The sequence below is a fragment of the Puntigrus tetrazona genome, chromosome 20 (assembly GCF_018831695.1).
Source record: "Puntigrus tetrazona isolate hp1 chromosome 20, ASM1883169v1, whole genome shotgun sequence".
Lineage (NCBI taxonomy): Eukaryota > Metazoa > Chordata > Actinopteri > Cypriniformes > Cyprinidae > Puntigrus > Puntigrus tetrazona.
This window is the reverse complement of record NC_056718.1, coordinates 16,740,465-16,761,598: the sequence shown is the minus strand read 5'-3', so window position 1 is coordinate 16,761,598 and position 21,134 is coordinate 16,740,465. Positions and strand designations below refer to the sequence as shown.

At 38.3% G+C, this 21,134-nt stretch overlaps 1 protein-coding gene across 4 annotated transcripts in view; it reads left to right on the top strand.

The window, feature by feature from the left end:
- The first annotated feature begins 1,117 nt into the window (after nucleotides 1-1,117).
- stxbp5a (syntaxin binding protein 5a (tomosyn)) overlaps nucleotides 1,118-21,134 on the top strand; it is a 69,175-nt gene continuing 49,158 nt past the window's right edge. For 2 of the 4 annotated variants that reach the window (XM_043219757.1, XM_043219756.1), the window contains exons 1-2: nucleotides 1,118-1,644; nucleotides 5,270-5,367. In XM_043219757.1, the coding sequence (XP_043075692.1) occupies nucleotides 1,507-1,644; nucleotides 5,270-5,367 (236 nt within the window). In that variant the 5' untranslated portion in view covers nucleotides 1,118-1,506. The remainder of the gene's footprint in view (nucleotides 1,645-5,269; nucleotides 5,368-21,134) is intronic. The other 2 variants (XM_043219760.1, XM_043219758.1) reach the window with 1 other exon arrangement.

Here is a 21,134-nt window from a genome sequence, read left to right as displayed (position 1 = left end):
TATTTTAAATCTGTTCACTGATGACTAATTACACAAAATGTATTCAGATGCATTGGCTTTTATTGATGATTCGACCATTTACAACTGAATCCAATTTAATTTGTTTAATAAATATTTAGCTGCATATGCTGTCCGGCAAGTACAGTTTCTCTCAGTATCTGGTTTGATTAAGTGTTGTTCAAATGTTCCCCAAAATAATCTAATTTCATCTGCTGGCAAACCTTTATGATGTTCCGTTTTCAAACTTCATTTATATCCTGCAAACTAACATTTACGTATATATAGTTATAACTTTTTTTGTGACCATTGAACACAATGAAGCCACACTGAGATACATTCAGAAGAGTATGTATGTGTAGGTATATAAAGAAATGTTACACACTTGCGATTTTGTTATTTTGAGCAGTTAAATGAATAGTTGCTAAAAGACTATAATAAGTTCAAATTAATTTGTATAGGTTTTAACAATACAAATATTGTATACACCAGGTACAATAATATGCAGCTTAATATTTAACATATTGTCTTGACAAATTTCTTCTTGAAATGTGATTTTTGATGACTGAGAGCCACGTTCCTCCCTAGAGAAGAACCATGAGATAACCAAAACTGTGAGACATTTGCCTGTGGGTAAATTAACCTTAAAAATAGTCATTATCTGAGATATATATGTATATGTGTGCATGTGCGTGTGTGTGTGTGTGTGTATATATATATATATATATATATATATATATATATATATATATATATATACACACACACACACACACATATACACATATATATACACACACACACACACACATATATATATATATATATATATATATATATATATATATATATATATATATATATATATATATATATATATATATATATATCCCTATTAAACGTTTTACAGGGTGCAGACTATAACCTGATGAAATGATGCATATGTCTTGTTATGTGTGTTGGCTGATGCGCTTTCCATCCTGCATCCCTGCGGCTCCAGGTGCAGAGTCCCGCCCCTGATTTCTGCAATGTGACGCTAGGCTCACTCAGCGCTCCACAGTCTTGCCTGGTCACTGGGAAAAGCGTTTGGAAGGCGGCTTCAGTAGTCATTCAGTCTGAAGTGCGCACGCGCGGCGCTGCAGCGGTGTTTCCGCGTTGAGTGGAGAGCAGAAGGGATCGAGCGAGCGAGAGGAGAGAGAGAGAGAGAGAGAGAGAGAGAGTGAGAGAGATAGAGAGAGTGGGAGAGAGAGGATAGAGGGAATTTGAGACGCAGCGGGACGCCGAGTCAGAATAAACGGACACCCCACAAACGATAACAAAAAGCAAAAAATATCAACGTTAACAACCCAAGCTTTTAGCCATGGAGGACTCGGTGAAAAACACTTTTAAAATGTGAGGTTTAAAGAGACGTGCTGCAGAAACGAGCGAGAGCGGCTTTCCCCCTCATCATCCACGGCTGATCTCGACTCGGTGCTCCCGTCCCCTTCCGTCTCTCGCACCGGGGGGAAAATGAAGAAGTTTAATATACGTAAAGTGCTGGACGGCTTGACGGCTGTGTCGTCCCCTTCTCCATCCCCGCAGCTCGGGGCCAAGGAGAACGAGCTCATCCCGGAGACGCTCCAGTCTGAGCACTTCCAGCTCTGCAAGGTGGGGAAGCTTTTAAGTGAATGTGTAACATCACCTGATGTGTGTTTTCTTTAATAAACCTCGCGCAAGTGCCACTTAATGCATGCCGTGTTTTCACTTTATACACAGATTTACTAGAATAGCTGTAGATAAACTGGAATATAGGTAACGCTCGTCTTTTCTGGTTGGTAGATTGATGTGATGCATCACATCATCTTGTAATGAAAAAAAATATTTTAATGGAAACGTTATGATGTCATTCGTATGTTTCATCGCAAATTAGTGTCCAGTATCTTTTGTTGCGCACCGGAGGAATGCGTTTTTACATTAAAACGTTGGTATATGTTAGCCTGTGTGCACTGTACTATCATACTCTGCCCCCTCAAACGCGGACTAAATGATTTTTTTCACAAGCTGTGCGCGGAAAGAGCTGACTCTGTGTTTGGAAAATGCGCACAAATGCGTAAAATATTCATGCGTGACACCGGGATTCGTTTGCACCCACACGGTTACTTTTGCTGTCCAGATCTTCCGTTTCTCCGCCTCACAGTGCCCAGTGTTAAACATGCTACTTTATCGAAGCGTCTGTATCATGCGTGGTTATAGAATGAAGCCGCGATGCCTGAGCGGAGGGAGGGAGGATAAACAACCCGATTCTTGCATAATCTACTGTGCTGGGATTAACGAGTCGTTTGGTATTTTGTTGTAAACCCAGAACCGTTCTTGACTCTTTTTGGACGCACGCACACGCTGCAGCCTACAACGCGTGTATCGAAGGATAATTTTGGGCCATCATAGGTGCCCAAATGTTGTCTAGGTAGGCAGATCAGTCTAGGTTTTGAGACTGCTAATGTACAGTGTGTTTAGTGTGCAAAACCACGTCCAAATGAATGCCATGTTTGATTACAGCACGCCAGCTGGGGTTTCAATTCATTTCTAAAATTCGACTCAGTCAACGTTACAGGTTACTTAGTACAGTAGGTGGCGACAAGTTTCTTTTTTCATGAGGCATCGAATCGTTCACTCAACCGATTCGTTTGAACACCGAACATTCGCTACAAGAATCCCAAATGACAGCATAATTGTCATTTTAGCCTCCATGTTTAGCCTCCATTATTTTATCAGTAAGATAAAATAAATGGCATTTTAAAATATCTAAAAATAGAAATAAAAAATATTACTTTTTTATTATATATATATATATATATATATATATATATATATATATATATATATATATATATATATATATATATATATATATATATATATATATATATATATATATATATATATATATATATATATATATATATATATATATATATATATATATATATATATATAAATTATATTATATTTTTATTATATTACTGCTGTTTGACTATATTTTGGATCAAATAAATGCAGGTGAGCATAAGAGACTTTTTTAAAAAAAATATTAAACTGATCAAAACCTTTTGACTGGCAGTGTATCAAAACAGTTTTCTGAAGTGCCTAATGTCATAATGAGTACAATAGGTCAATATTTGTTGAAAAATTATAATACTGAATAGAGTGAGCTATTGAGTTATTTGGCCCATGACTATTATTTTGTATTGCTGTTAACTGTTACAATCTATACTGATGACCTTTAGCGCAGCATTCTGAATAATGTTAATAATAGGGTGCTACTGATAGCCTGCCATACTAGCAGTTTAATAATCAACTACGTTAATGAAGACAAAACTCTTTAGCTTATCTGCAGATCAAACTGGCCTGCACTTGCGCTTCCTCTCTTTCATCGGTTCTGTTTGAAAGCGCGGAACAGGCGCACCGCTGCCAGCTATGATTTATTATGGAATGAAAAAAAAAACGAAATTATTTGGTACATTGAGAAGACATAAATAAAAAAATATAATAATAGCCTAACTAAAAAAAAACAAAACAAAAAAAACGGCCTGCAATCACTAATTTCAAGACAATTCAGATTTGTTCATTGAAGGGGGTGTGTGTTCATGCAGTAGGTTTAACCAATAAACGGCTTCTTCACAGCCCGCGCTCGTCTACTTGCCACGCCCACTTACGATTTCCTAAAATACTCTGAATTTAACAATATTTTTTATCTTATCGTTTTTTTTTTTTTTTTTTTTACATGAGTGCGTATATAGAAGCTTTGTTGTTTCTGTCAGGTCGATATTTCATAGACGCATACGAACGCTGGGTCACGTTAATATTTCATTCATAATTAGTGGAAAGATGAAAAGAGAAACGAGGGATATGAGAAGGATGAAGTGAAGCTTGTTGCTACCGCTGCTCGCCGACAGGTACCCGTCCCCGCGAGCGCAGCTTACGTAACCCGTTTTAGCCACTAAACAAACATACACAGGCGGAGAGGCTGCGTCTCGAAACACACCGAGCTGCCTAGCTAGACAGCATTATAGGTGCGTCTTGACGCTCAACATTGCTATCAGAGTAGGCACCCTCTAGGTTTTTCAAACACAGACAGAGCGCGACGATGACAGCTGTTACAGAGGCCAGTGCTGTAAACCTGTAGTCAACCGTTGTTGCTCTCTGGATACAATGCAGCAAGGTCTGTGTTCTCACTGACTGTTGTTTTTGTCTATCTATAGCACATCAGAATTGTTTGAGCAATTCAAAGGGCTGGGTATTAAAATAGTTGGATATATTCAGTTGAAATAGATATTGAATTTATATTGAATTGTCCCCGAGGGGAAGTTTGATTGTGCTGCACACATACAAATGCTTTGCCACTATACTTCAAATCAAGAGCGTTAATCCAGTATTATTTTTAGTAATATTTATTATGTTTTGAACGCACTATTATTTTTATATTTTCTGTTTTCATATTTTAGCTTTAATAATTTTTAAGTGGTTTTGTTATTTTTTTGTATTGGATTTTTTTTTTTAGCTTAAAGGAATAGTTTACTCAAAAATAAAAATGACACCATAAATTACTCACCCTCAAGACATCCTAGGTGTATATGACTTTCTTCTTTCAGACAAACACAGTCAGAGTTTTTTTTTCTTTCTTGGCTCTTCCAAGCTTGAAAATGCTGGTGTATAGTGGCCAATATACATTTGTTGTATGTCAAGTCAGAAGTCAGCCAAGAAGCCAGAACTCGGCGCTCAGTTATTTACGTTAAAAATTTAAAACTAGAAATATTTTTGTTACAAAAGCCATCGATCTGCTTTAGAGGACATGTGCCCCCCGAGGGCATATAGGTTAGTTTTACATCGCAGTGCTTGTGATTTATGGAGCTTCAATATAATGGCCACTATCCACCAGCAAATACCAAGCTTTGAAGAGCCAGGATACATAAAAAAACTGGCTTGGGGGTAAGTAGTTTATGGTGTAATTTTCAGTTTTGCGTGAACTATTCTTTTAAATGTATTTCAGTTTTAGTACGTTTTGCACTTCATTTAATGAAAATTAAAATGTTGCCATAACAACTGACTGAAAAGTTAATTTAGTGTTTTTATTTCAGCTTTGTTTGTCCAACATTCACCATGAGCAAAAACTGTAAAACTGTAAACAAATCATTTAAAATAAATCAAATTTAAAATAGTTAGATTTCTGGCTGAAATTTTGAAGTAAATTTCTATGCTTCTTGAAACATTTTTCTTTTTCTGATTTGATCCTCAGACTGTGCGCCATGGCTTTCCTTATCAGCCCTCCTCTATGGCATTCGACCCCGTCCAGAAAATCCTTGCCATCGGGACTCAGAGCGGAGCTTTACGATTGTATCCTTTTCACAATGGAAATTAAATAATGCCTGCTCTGTTTCAGGTGCAGTGTGAACCTGTCAGTAAGTATTAGTTTATTTGTCTACTGGTGTGTTAAAGAGCATTCCCAACCTAAAAACAAATTCATTAGGACATGGATGACCCACTGTTGCCTTTCTGAATAGTGACTACATTATGCTGCACCACAACATAGCGAGCTTCCTCTGCTTTAAGGAGATGCCAGTTGTTGTACTTAACTGAGTTGATCCGCTGTCATGGCTTGTCAGTCAGACTCCGTCAAGTCTTTTGTAAAGGGATGTTTATTGTTACTGGATTGGGATTTGGGATCATTAAGGCACATCACATTAGTTCAGTGACTCTCTTCTCACCCCCATGAATGATCCTAGTACATAAATTCAGATATTAATTATACCGAACAAGTCACTAAGGTCTATTCCCACCTCAGAGACGGCAAAGAACTTCCTGTCTAATCAAAATCTCCATTCACACTCCTGTATTCAAATAGATGGCCTTTGATTTCGAAATGAATTTTCACATTCCCCGATTCATTCGTACACACAGAGGCATGACATTACTTTTCACAGTGAGCGCAGCTCTAATTGAAAATATTTCTTCTGCTGTCACTACGGGATAATTTGCTGTCAGTCAAGTCGGAAGAACAGCTCGCTTGACACCGCCCTTTGTCAGATGTTGAATGATATTGGTGGAAGTTGATACATGTGGCGGCTCTTCAGAGAACAGCCTCTTTAGAAACTGATCGTCTTTGCTCTCTGAGGAGTTCGGTGATACTTAGCCTCTTTGAGCGACTGTGATCAGATAAATGTCGGCTGCTGCGAGATGAGGGCAAATGAAAATCTCCCTAAGAGACTCCAAATTGTGATTAGTGCAACGTCCTTTCTTTTCTTTCTTCACATCTCATCCTGAGCTGTCGGCAGTGCAAAAACGAATATCAGGATTCAGCTTAATGGATTGGTATGAATGAAGTCTTACCTTTTTTGTGACTGATTTTGGTTTCTGTACCTAAGATACAGAGCTAGATTTAGGTGAAAAATCTCGACTGGACTAACTAAACTGTGACTGACTTTGCTGGTATTTCTGGTCAGATATACATGGCGCAAATATATATATATATTAATATTATTATTATTATTATTATTATTATTATTATTAAGTGACAGTTAAGAGTAAACATTTATAATGCTATTTAAATTTACATTTTAAATAAATGCTATTCTTTTCTAATATTACGCAGTGCAACCTATTTCAACATTGATAATAGGAAATGTTACGTAAGCCCCAAATAGATACTAGAACAATTTCTGCAGGATCATGTGACACTGGAGACTGGACTATGTGCTGAAAATTCAGCCTTGATTTGTAGGAATAAATTGCATTTTAAAATATATTAAAATTTGTTATTTTAAATTGTAATAATATTCATGGAATTACAACGTATTCAACGTATACAACGTTACTGTATTTCGATCAAATAAATTCAGTTTTGGTAATTGTAAGACTTTCAACATCATAAAAGTAATTCAGAAATGTTAAGCGATGGTTTTCAGTTAAAGCAACCTATTAATTCCAATTAATTAAATCTTCTATGCCAAAAATGTTATCAGAAATTGATATTAGCCTTTATATTTTTAAACATAGTTCCTGTCCAAACATATAAAAATGTTAATGTACTAGATGCACAATTAATGTATGAACACCTATGCTAATGAGATCACATATGTGTAGCTCATGCCACACAGTGTGCGTCTGTAGCTGTGAGCTGTGTAGCACTGTGAAGATCTGTTTTGCAGTTGTGTAAACTTCTCCCCAGTTGAGAATGACTGAAAGTGGCAGATCAAGAGACCAGAATGGCAGAATCCTGGCAAAATCATCCAGAAGATTAGAGAAGAGGGAGGGAGAGGAGAGTCTTCAGTCTAAGGCCAGCGGGCAAATGCGCTGCGATCCCAAAAGCATTCTGCTTCCCACAGCTCGCTCGCAGAAAGTGACACGACAGTCAGATGTTGAAAAAGATCAGAGACCGAGAGAGAATGTGGGTTTTTTTTTTAAGCTTTGGCATCAAAGGTGTGTAATTTCTGCACCACCAAACGAAACTCTCCTATCTACTGTTGGTCGAAAAAATATATAGTCCCACTCCCAAACTGTAGAACCGTTTTGCATTATCAGGATTTTCTTTTGTACTTAAAAGAAAATTCCGCTTTGAATGACCTTTTATAGGCTATTGTATTTTATAGGTGATCTGCCATTTCAATAATTAAATTGCTGTTGGTGAAATGGTGGTTATTGTGTAGGAGACAGTTTTGGGTGGTCCCTGTCCTTTGAGAATTGTATTTTCAAGCGCAGAGGGGAGAGAATGGCAGACTCATAACTCAACTAGCCTCGCGGGCCCCAAGACTGTGCGGCTCGCACGCAGATCTATTGATCAACCTCTCAGACACACACACAGACATGCACAAAGTGGTGTGATGACCTCATGGTAAAGCAGATACATTTTAAATAGTCTCCTGAGCATTTGCACTTCCTCTTTTTGCAGTAGACTGCGAGACCGTTGGCTGCTATGCACAAATATGTCTCCAACACTGATTGCTGACAGTCATAATCACTGTAATTTAGAATATAACCCACTATGAGTCTGATAATTTTATTCACAATGATCATCTCTTCAAATTTAATGAAGGGTATTTTTTTCTAAATAAGACATATGTCACAATGATCAAGCCTCGTCTCCATTATAGGTTGCAGATTATTGTACAGATCATGTTCAGGGCTTGTAATGAACGCATTTGAATTAAATGTCATTGAGAGATAAGAAGGCTGTGTCCTAAACCTTGCCGCCTCGCCACCCAATCAAACATTGTTTTTCTGTGAAGATAACTTATCTCATCATAATATCACATCTGTAGAACCAATTCAAGTAAGCTTTAAACATAATTACGATGTATTAAGAATATTTAAAGATGCTTATTTCTTCGTAGACATAAACTTGTAGATTACATTAAGTGACATTTCTCAATTTATTACTGTTTATTCAGGCATTCTTATGTTTTAAACCAACCACTGATCTTCAGGCACAGAACTGTGGGATGTCATAGGCTGTGAAGGACACATTTATGCTTTCATCAAACAAAGCATGCAGATGGTGTCATTTTATTAGGTAGTATGTTATACAAATATATCTGTTCTACATAAGCCTATTTCAATCTCAGAGTAAAAAGTAAAAAAAGTTAAAGGTCACCCAAAAATGTAAATTTTGTCATTGATTAATCAAATTTCAACAACCTTTTAATTACATATATATTTTTTTTATTCTGAGACAAAAACTGACTTGCATATGTATAGTATATTGCCTGAGAAGGCAGCATTTTTCAGCTTACGGGCACAACCGGAAACATCCATTGACCATTGGAAAATGGATATTGAAGAGTACACACACACACACACACACACACACATTATCATCTACACATCAGCTTCAAAGGTACCTCATCTTGTCTCTAGTGATCAGTAGTAGTAATGCTGCACTATTGCTGAGAATGCTGAAACTGGTGATGCGTCCCATTGTACGATTCCACATGAGATATGAAATATACTGGCTGTGACATGGCTGTGGTGGTTATTTATGTGTGTTAGTGCTTGTGACTTGTTTTGCTTTGAGTGTCAGGCATGTAGAGCTGAGCCTAACACACACACATATACACACACACAGACATTGCCCGAGGACGCCTATGCCACTTCTTACGTAATCCACAGGAGCGAGGCTCATCATCTGGAGAGCTTGGCAGCAGTGTATGTGTGTGTGTGTGTGTGTTTGTGTGTGTGCACACTTGTGTGCTGTGATCGGCTCAAGTAAAGGAGTTTAAGTCCATAATGGCACAGCAGCAGCCATCTATGATTGAGTGTGTGAGTGTATAACATACTGTACTCTGTAACTGCAGGAAGGGCCACCTATTCAGACAAATTTGATCAGATTCACTAGGCACTCAAACCTCATTGCATTAGGGATAGAACGGTTCAGGGAAGAACCTATAGTGCCTTGAGGTTTTTGAGAAATTATTGTACATACTTATTTTTCCAAAGTAAAAAATAGATCACTTAAAAATGTGTTGGTTATGGTTCACCCTGTTAAACCAGGGCTCGTTCACAAACCAGACGTCATGAGACGGGGTTCTTCTTAGCACCTAGATAGAATGCTTTAATACTGAACCCAGAGGTCTTAAGATGCATTTTTTTAAAGTTAAAAAAAAGTTTTTTTAACTTGACAAATTGTTTTAATGTGATGCTCATAGCGAGAGACATTTGTGCATTTGTATTCTGACAGTAATTGTCTTGAAATTTATTGTTGAAGACGGTGAATTTGTTGGCTGTGTCGGCGGTGCTTTAAATGGGGATGCATTTAGTGACGCAAGTACTCAGAGAGGGTTTTAGCATGTTGACAGCAACAGTTACCGTTTTTACTGTTATGCTGTCATACTAAAAACCATCTAACAAGACGTAGAAGATATTTGATTTAAATACAAAATATATAAATATATATAGAAGAAGGTGTTCTTTTATAGCACTTTCTACTAGGTTTATTTTTATATATGTATGCATGTGTGTGTGTGTATGTATGCATATATGCACTATTATAAATATTCATTTTTGTATTCAGAAAAAATTTATTTATTTGTAATTTGGTTAGTTTCATATTACCTTGTTTGGTCTCTTACAGACTCAGTTATTCTTCAGTGATTTTAGGGGACAGTGTGCTGCCTCTGCATTGTTTCGGGACATTGTTTCAAGTTGACTTCTCCAGCCCAACCTAATTATGCCCTCCCTCAGCTCTCAAGGTCCTCATTCACATCACTATAATGCTACACCCGCATTAATCCGGCATTTCTGCATCTCAACGCGCCCTGTCTGCATTAGGTTCACTTCAGTTCACCCCATCCTGGCCCTGGGAATTTCAAGTCTATCAGCTCATTTTTATGCTAACCTCTTCAAAAAAAAAGCTCCCACAATACTTGGGCTTTTTATTTTCTGTGCAGTAGAAACCAAATCGGCCCATCTGAAATGCTCCTCTTTTATTGCCCTTATCTAATAAGCACGGCATATATCGCAGTCCGTTTCCCCCGAGGCTTGCATGAGAAAACCTCTTAACGACAGAGACATGAAAAAGGCCTTGCGTGTGCCTGTACCTGGTCGCCATAGAAATATGGTCTTTGTGACGTTTGCAGAGAAGCTATTAAATAATTTACAGTAAATTACCCTCTTGGTACAGTCTAGGAGTGTCGGCCCATCAAGATGCAGGACAAAAAAAGGGCTGAACTGGAGCAGGCTGAAATCCTCATGTAAGGGCACTTGTGAGTCACCACTTTCAAGAAAAGGGTAATGGAAAAGTTGCCGAAGGACTCAATATTGTCTTCACTTTCAGAAAACAATGCCTCTGTTTGCGATGTCTCTCAAAGTTCAGACACATTCCCTATCCATTAAGGAAAAAAGGCAATAACAAATAACACAATAGCAAATTGCAGAGACCTGACACCAGTTTAGCAAGATAAACAGTGCAGATTGTTCACGTAGAGCCAAATATTCAGGTCTTGTCCATTGTTTCTGACGTTGCTCTGTCTGTTTTGCACCTGCTCGCTTCTTCGTACGCCTTCTGTTTCTCTCCTTTCTGTGTCTTTACCTCCTCCTCCCCCCGTCACTGCAGTGAATTTTTGTTTCTGTCTGTGCTAAGTGGTTGCTATGCAGTTTAGAAAGTGCGGTGCAGTTTATGGGATGTGGTTGCCAGGCGAGACAGATTCCGCTCTCTCACGGTAAACTCGGCAGAATTGTGAGTCCCTTGTGCCTTTGAGGTCACCTACCTGCTCTGTAATTACACAAAAACGATGGAATATTGCGCTTCATTGGCTCTTTGGCAAATCATATTGCCGCACTCATATGTACATACAAGCTCAGCATTTTGTTTTCGGTGCGATTTCTGCGTGCAAGGAAGTGGCGTCCGTCATTCAGTCAGTCACAACAAACGCGATCACACACCCCAGCTTACACTTCATCACGCTAACGAGCCTCCGCCGAACTGTCTGTCAGCTGATCTCTCTCACCATCAAAGTCTGTCTTTGGCTCATTGATCTGTTTCATCACTTCAAAGAGGCTTCCAGTCCCAGAGCCCCCACCACTTTCCTCTTCCCCTTCACCCCTCCATCGCGCTGCACTACTACAGCCCATTCAGCCGAGCTTCTGCCCTGTCAAATGCCTGTGTCACACACACATTGCTCTGATTATGTATTTTGTGGGTAGATCACAGCATGTGTGTAAGTAGAGCGATTTTTTAGTTATCAGGGTTGTGTTTACATAGCTTTGGAAAATCATTGAAAGTTCTTGCGGTTTAAATTTCAGTTTAAACAATATTTTTCTCGGGGAAAAAAGTACAATTTATAGTGAAATTTGTAATGAATGATATTTCATTGCATGTAAATGAAATAATTACATTTATTCTTTTGGTTATTTTGGTTATGTATTGTATACCTTGATGTGTTTTATTGTCTGTTTATCGGTTATCTCCAAAAATTTAGTGACTAGTTGTTGTTATATATATACTTTTTTGGCACCGAAATGTAGAAAAAAAGTGTGATATATGACTATATTTTTGGAAGTAAATTTCTGGAAACAATTGCCGTTTTCTTTAATAGTAAAAATTACTGTAAGGTACAGATAAAGTACTGTGCGAGTCTTCTGACTCATTTGGAGTTTGTCATTTAGTGTTATAATGACAGATTACCATCGGCCAGTTGCCAGAACAGCCCCACCTTTGAGAAATCGAGGGCTAATTGTCCTGCTGTTGGTTTTGCAGCTGTACTGTGATCCTGGTAACCCCATCAGCAGTCGTGGGATTCGATGCACGTAACACCCATGAGATGGCCTTTGATCATTAAGTACTACCATCCAAGTCCCTGAATGGACCTCATGGCAAGAGTGGCTTTCAGCCAAACACACACTGTACTGGAGTGTGTGGTAGCAGGTGTGACCTTGACAGGGAGGTGGTGTGGGTGTGCAGGTCAAACCACTCTGTATTTTTCTCTCCTTCTGTATTCACGCTTTCCTGTGGGCTGAGGACCGCTCACATCAAGCGCTAACAACAGAAATATCCTTCTCTTTCATGCTCCCTTTCTTGGCCTGTTCCTCCCACTCGTTGTTGTATAATTTCTGTTATTTCTCTCTCCTTTGCTTTATCTCAGCTTTTCATTCCGTTACTCAGCAAAAGGAAGACCACAGTCAGCGTCATTGGGCTTTTGGAACGGCTAAATATACCTCATCTTTAATCATGCTCTTAACTGTGTTTGACTCCCTTTTGCCTCAGGAATTGAAAGTAAGGATATTCATATGAAAACACGGAAAGAAAGGAAAAACCTTCATCTGGAGTTTGTTCAGCAGTGATTTCTGAAAATGGAAAGTGAGTGCATACAGATCACTGGAAGTTCACGACCTTATTCCTCAAATATGTGCCAGTATTTAGGGAAATCTCTGTGCTATCAGAGCAAGTCATTTTCAGTGTGATCCGAGAGTCATCTAGCTTCCTCAACAATCGTATCCTCGCTTCTTGGGATTTGTCGCTCGTATCCTAATGCCTCTGCTCCATATGTCTAATCTGCTTTTTCTTTCACAGCGATTCTTTGTGTTGGAAGCTTATGTTAGTGTTGGTTTATATAGGTACTGAGATAAGTCTGATACAGGAGCATATGACAGTTTAGGGTGTTGGTGATGACAACATTTGTTTTATTTGCTTAGTTGTATTTCATGACAGTTGGACATGGTGAATGTTTAATTGCTTTAAATGAGCTGTGACGTATTAGAAGCTCCTGCAGTGTGGTTGAGTACCTGTGTTGGTGCAGGATTTTATCCCTCCTGCATTATATGATATGCCCTATTGGACCCAGGGGTGTCGCTAGACCCTTTTTGCTGGGACACAAGCCTTCATGAAATACCACTGTGCCCTAATAAAACATTATTGATATATCCTTGTCTGACAATGGAGATTACTTTTCACTGACCAGGGAATGATTTTACCTGATAATACTTTCGCAGTCATATGTCACGAATCGGAATCGTGGTTGCCAGATTCACAAACAATTCACATGTTTAATTTAATTGGCCAAAAGGTCTAAAATTGTTTTGCGATTCAGTTTGATTTGTCTGTACAGTTCACTGACATGCTGAATCATTTTCAGTGGTTTCTTACACCAAAATAGTAACAAAATACTGTATAATGCAGAAAACAAGAGCATTGGATGAGATTAATATTTATCTAGAATTCACTGTAGGACACTCTCATCGTTTGTCAGCAATGACACATGTGCTGTTTGTGAACACCTCTGCACTGCGGATACATTTATAATCATATATCCAGTATCCTAAAAAAAAGAGTAGCATAATGTGAGGATAGTTTTGTTGGGAAATCTATTGTCCTCAAATAAAGTTCCTGATCTTGCAGATTTATATTAAACCGACAGGATTTCTTTGAACAATAGTAAATGCTACCAAACCTTAACTGGTTAGTCTTCTAGCTTATACTACAAACTAATAAACTACCACTATGGATTCATTTAATTGTTGTTTGTAGTTACTATAGGCTCCGAGGAGAAGATATTACTATAGGCTGAGGTGTTTTTGAAAAGCATAAATAGCTTTCTCTTAGGCTCCTTGAAGGATGTCATTCTGTTGTTGTTTAAAATCGTACTAGATGCGCAATAGCACATGTTTTGCTAAGATCTACATATTCTTCACATAGCAAAGAAGACATGGGGTCTAAGCTGTATATTTATGGCTGAATCCCACTAACCCCTTTACACTTGTTGTATCTCACTAAATTTACACCTGACAAAAAATCTAGAAATATTAACATAAAAAGCAAAATAAAAAGAAGAGAGTTTAACAAATAACGTAATTGTCTCTACACGCTGTGCAGTCTTATCACCAGTATGTGCGGGATTGCAATAGACTGATATCTATTGCTACAAACTGCTGCCTTTGAAATCTGATTTTAATTTGTTTTGCTGTTAGTCCATGAAGTACACAGTGCAATCAGTGCAGACGCAATACCATACCTCCCTTCCCCCACGTCACACACACACACACGCATTATAAGTGACTGTGATGTTAATTCCTGTCCTATGCTGAGAGCACTGCTCTACTGCTGTCATGACATCATACAGAGACCCTATAGAGAAAGAGAGAGAGAGAAAAAGAGAGAGAGAGGTACACGTTCAATGTTTGGTATGATGAGTCACCGTTTTCTTAATGCTCATTGAGGCACGCGGCTGGCATATCTCGCTCAAATGTGCGCGTACATACACACTCATGCTGAACCTGTGTGATTTGGGACATTCATGGCCACAGGGATGTTTGTGTGTTTACGTCTGATTAGTTTGGATTGCCGATTAGGCTGTGATATCAAATGTACAGGGAAGATAGGGATGGAAGATGGGAAAGAGCGAAAGGATTGAGTCGAGACAGAAGGGCAGTTATTTCAGTATTCTGAATCTTGTCACTTGTGATAGAAAGTGTGATGTGGGTGGCATTGTGTGTGTGTGCGTGTGTGTGTCACAGTTTAAACAGGGTTTCTGGTCCAAGTGTTGCTTTTTCTGCAACCTCCCACATGCTGCTTCTTTGGCCATGTTTGGCGAACAGCGGCCTCCTATGACAGGGCAAACACCCACACAAACAGACACACATAAACAAGGACCAGCCCAACTGAACAGTTGTTTGACAAGAATCTATACTGAGATCTTTCTCTTTCTCTGTCTCTCTATATCGTTTATGTACGTGTGTGTATGTATCTATCTGTCTTTCTGTCTCTATATATTTATCGTGCTAGCTGGCTTTCCATACATCTATCATTCTGTGATTTTATCTTTCTGTTGTTCTGTTTAATATCTGTATCTATCTGTGTTGCTATGTTCTATGTATTTTAATATCTATCTTTCTGTCTGTCGTTCAGTCTATGTGTTAGTCTATCATTTTCTATCATTCATATCAAATTGATTTATCTGTCTGCTGAAATACTTTAGGGGGTTTAGGGGTTCAAATCTCTAGATCTAAGTGTAAGCAATAGTAGTCTGTTAGTGCTGTTTGCCTTAGGCGAACTGGTTTAAAAATTACCTTTCGTTAACACATCTGGACATTTACTCTATATTATGAAATATTTGAAGTCGCTTTCATAGAATTGCCCTGTGTGCTCAGATCTTATTGTCCCCATCAGATGTACTTTCACCCGAACACCGACACACAAAAAGAACACAGGAGTCTTCCTGTTAGTCTCTGCTGGCCTTTTACTCTATTACACAGTTGCTGCAGAACCATACATTTTTAATGCACTTCCCAAAGTTGCACACTGTGCTCAATGAGAATGTGTTTGTGTGTGTGTGTGTGTGTGTGTGTGTGTGTGTGTGTGTGTGTGTGTTTGAACAAAAGCACATCTCACCCGTGTGCCCCTCTGTATTGAAGAGTTAATGGTGCAGGTGAGTGTGAAAGCTTTGCTAGTAAATACTGCTTTTATAAACATTGTAAAATCAGTGTGAGCAGAATTGTGTCTTGTTTTTGAAGGATACCGTGTCGGCTTCCTTTAACAGAGAATTTTGTAATGCTAGGACATTTACATGATGTTGAGGTGATATAAATAAATAAATATTAAATAAATAGAGGTGTTTATATATCTGGGACTGCAAGTGAAAATGTTTTAGATGTGCATTTTTCTAAATAAAAATGCATCTGGTGTTTATGTAAAACTTAAATATCATGATATCTGACATAATTTCAAAATGTTCCATATAGCATTCTAAGCTTCAAAGACTGTCTGTATAAAGGAGTTCACAAATGCCACAAATTATTTGATTAGTTGCCTAAAAGTAGTACAGTAATTTTTTTATATTTCTTAAAGCACATTATGTAATTATGTTTCTTTTTTCTTATTTTACTTTTTCTTTTTTTCCTGCAACTTTCAGTTTATTTCCAGGTTAAAATTAGATTTTGAATCACAGCTTTTCAAAATAGTCCCAGACATTTGTACTGCGCCATATGTCTGTGCAAGTGTTTGTTCACTGTGCCACTGTTTATTAGATTTATTAGATTTTTTTGGGACTTTAACAGAGGTAGATGCATTCCTGAATCATTAAAAAGATTTTAGATTCCCTCTATCTGATTCTAACTCTGTATCCTGTGGGTATAGTAAACAGCTGTGTTTTGTATCGCCAATCAAACTGTCACGCTGAGGTTTATGAACAAAGCCTGGAGGAGCTTTGGGAAGGCAGAGCACTGAAGGGGTGTGGTGGTGCTTTTAAAGCCGGCAGACACATTGCTCTGGAGAACAGAAAATGTGTGTGTGTGTGTCTCCGATGTCTTAGAGTCAAAAAGCTGATATCCTTGGAGGACATGCATTGAGGATGAAGGTCAGAACATAAACAGGGGGGCATGCTACACATGTATTCAAGAGAACAGAATGAATGTATAGCAGGAGGAAGTGACAGCATGCAACGAAGAGAGAGATAATGAGAGAGAAAAGGGAAGAGAATTAGAAGCAGAGGAGGCTGGTGGGGGTTGTGCTCCCATATCTCTCTTTTCTCATTCTCTAGCCCGTCAGCTTTAGCTCAGGGCTCTTGTGACATCGTACACAACACAACAGCATTTACATAATACTCACATCCACGCAGACTGGGATATCAGAAAGGGAGATTGGAAGGTTTTCATTGACGCCAAAGCTGGATCCAGTCAGTCAGATGGGGACAGAATTCAGACAGTATGACTGTTCAGGATTCAACATGTACAATCAGGGCTCAACAATAAGGATGGCCCGCTGGCCTACGGCCAGTGTGAGAGTGTTTTAGAACAGTTGGTGAAATAATCACTTGCCCTTTCAGGCCATTGCTGCATTATTTTATATTCAGTGGTGTTGTATATCCATTCTTATGCTTTGTAAGCATAGGCATTTGGTTTTCTGTGATATGTTCTACATTGTTGCTGCAAAGTCCCCTTTGTTGAAAATATTAAACACATGTGCTTTTGAAGAAGTTGCAGAGATGACTTGTGATAATCTTGGAAGCATCAGCCACAAACCAATCAATAACATTTTGCATAGATAGTTTTTTACAACTAGTTTTTAAGTGGCATTACATTATCGCTATAGGTTATGATTAATAGAGTGATACATTAGTTTTTTTAATTTACAGCTTGTTTCAGGTCTGTTCATTCTTATGAATTACACCTAGTAAAATACATCATTTAATGACAGCACTTTGACGCCCGCTAGAGGATGCTTAACTTTAAAACTTAAATACAGGTCATAATAAGGTGCTTGCAAAAACAACCTATAGAGTAATTTTTTGTTGTAGGAAAGGCTTCTCCAAATAACTATTTTAGGCATGCAAGGCCAACTTCATAAATTCATATTAAATTCATAAATGTTGTTTCTTATGCTCTAACAGCATCATTTTCAAAGGTCTTCTGTGTGAAACCGAGCTATAAATACCAGCTGCAATGATGCAATGACTTTACCAAGTGGCTTCTTTATTTACTACAGCTCAGATCGTTTGATATGTATTGACTTATTTATGCATTTTAACCTAAATCACAACAACATCCATTTATGAGGAATGTACACTGTCAAACATATACAACAATTAGCCAAAATAGCTCATCACTTCTAAATTAAGCTGTCTTACATAGATGAGGTAGGTTGTAAAAAAAAGTTTGAAAGTGAAAGTCTTAAAACTGTGAACTAATCAGTTTCTTCTTCCCTATCTGTCTTTGTCTACTACATACATAACCTGCATAGTGTTACTACTTTTCTCATTTTCCCATCCTCATCTCATCCATCTCCATTAGTCCTTCACGTGGTGTGTTAGAGTGTTAGAGGACCGTCGGTGTGGACTGATGGAGATGGTAATGATATTATACACAGCGGTGTCCATATGTTCCGCCCCACGTATGCTCTGATGCAGACACACCGTCTAATGCGATATGGCAGGAGGACGAGCGCAGTAAAGGTCAAGACAATCGGGAGACTGTCACTCACGATAATTTGCGTTGGCTGAAATGCCATATAAGTGGTGTGCAAGGGTATCATCAGGTGGCATTGAGTCTGAGCGTGTGTTTTTGGAGGTGTTCAGTGTTAAAAACAACCGTTTAACCGCGGAAATATTCCTGTCCCATTTGGGACACATCTCGTATCTGGGAGCGATACAGTCATGTCCTTGAAATGCGCACTTAACCCCTATCTGCTGCAGGCTAGACGTAGTACATCCCAGGGGAGGGTTGTTGGATTCATGCAGCCTTTGGCTGTGCCTAACTGTTCTTTTCCAGAGGCAGAAAACTCATTTTGTTTTCCCTTTCTGGTTTATTTTGTTGCTAATGGGGTGCAGTTGAAGAGATCACAGCTGGAGGAGATTATAAAAATGCAAAAAAAAAAAAAAAAAAGGTGGTGTATTTTTAACACAACTTAACCAACAAGCAGCAGGTTATCGGCAGACTGTTTACAGTAGTACAGCTGGTTGTTGTTTTTTATTTAGTTTGTCCTTTTTCTAACTTAAATGAAAAGTGCAACCCATTAATAATATCGTGTACTCACCATCAAGACATTCCAAACAAGTAGTTTTTTTTTACTGGTTAACACAAAAAAGGTATTTATGTCACAATTTAAAATGTGTTTTTATCTATGTAGTGAAAATAAATGGTGATCACTGGTGTCAAGCAAGATTTTCACTGAATAATATGTTTCATTTCAGTCTGTTCCTCAAACAATCAGATGCAAAGTCATATAGTGATGCTTTTTGGAGCTTAAAGAAACACTCCACTCTTTTGGAAATAGGCTCATTCACTAACTTAATAAATTGAGTTTTACCGTTTTTGAATCCATTTAGCTGATCTCTGCGTATGGCAATAGCACTTTTAGCATAGCTTAGCATAGATCATTGAATCCAATTAGACCAGTATCATCAGATTAAAAAATTACCAAAGAGTTTATTTTTCCTATTTATAGCCTGACTCTTCTGTAGTTATATTGTGTATTAAGGCCGGCTGAAAATATAAAGTTGTGATTTTCTAGGCATAATTATCAAGGAAGTTTGCTGCCGTACCACGGCCACAGCAGGCGCAGTGATATTAAGAGAGTCTGGTTGTTTTCAGGCACTGCATGATATCACTGCGCCTGCTGCAGCCATGTTACGGCAGGGTGGTTGAGCCTTTTTTCAAAAAAAGAGGAGTGGCCCTTGTTCTCCATCCACAATTATATGCAACAGAGCAGCATAGACATCCTGCTAAACATCTGTTTTTTATTGCACACAAGAAAGTAAGTCATACAGGATCATAATGACACGAGGGTGAGGAAAGATTGACAGAATTTATCCCTTTAATATAAACCAAAAGGAATAAAGAAGCATTAGTAGTTTAGAGGAAAGAGAACAGGATAAAGGAAAGAACAGAGTGCAGCAAGTTGGCATTTCTTAGATTGTGTTGAAGGATGTCTCTTGTCCAGGCAGCATGCTGACTCATGGGCAGAGGGAAGAGCTGAGTAGTGCTGCTGGCTTCACACAGAGGCTTTGTCCTTGATGGAATTCTCTAGAATCTGGAAGAGGCTGAGGTATTATGGGTCAGTGCACAAGCTCGCTAATGTTCTGGCTTTTGATTCACCCTCGGGCTCGTTGAGAGGGGTCAGCAACAATTTGTAAGCACTCAAAAGTGACATGACTTCTTTTTTTCTCTCCTTCTCGGTCCTGCTCTTTCACTTTCACGATTCAATGCTTCAGTGCTATTTTTTTATTCACATTCATACTTTGTTTTAATTTCACCAATGGATGGAGCTGGTTGGATTAACTGCCCACAGACAACCCTTAAACTTATTCACAAGTCGTTATTGCTAATTTAAGAGCGCCTGATCATTTTCTTCTATGCCAAATGTAAAAAAAAAACGAGGCGAATTCAAAACTCACTTAAATCCTCAGCGGCCTGAGCAGAACTTTTTTTCCCTTCCAACACTTAAGGACATTCTGTTCTTATACCTACTTCTCTATCTTCTGTTATCGTTTCTTCATTTATTCTCTTCCTACTTTCTCCCTCTAATTTACCCCCTCCCTCCATCACTGTTTCCATCTATCTTTTCCATCTTCCCATTTGTCTCTCCCTCCTCTGTCATGCCCTGGGAATTACTCACCTTCTCTAGTGAAAGAGCAGTTGATTTTGCTGTAGCGTTAGAAGAAAACACCCCTCCTTCTTTTCCATCCGTTTAATGGCTGGCTTATCAGCACTATGCCCTGGGAATTGCTCCAGTGTTGGAATTCTTGACTGTGTGTTTTGTCTATTATATGAGTGTCCTCTAGAGGACAGATAAGATCAAGTGATTAAAGAGCACTGTTTTTGATTTTTTGTATTGATTTAGCGTTAATTCATTCAAAAAGAAAACACATTTGGCTTCAAAATGTACGTTAACTTGGATATTGATTAATAACTTAAAGTCTCTCCATTTGAAGTTTTTTGACTCTCCATTTGTTAAATTAAAAGCTAAATATTACCCATCTTTATTGCGAGCGCATTGCGCCATGACCTTGTAGAAGTCAAAGTAGATCATCCTGCCAAAAAGCAAGAGCTTTTGTCTGTGTTGGGAAGAATCTTACCGAAGCAATGCTTCTAACCACTTTTTTAGTACTGTTCTTAAAATTGTGTTTTTGTTTTTTTCTCTATTAACCTGTTGAGTGTCCATATTATCTTAAATTATTATCTCT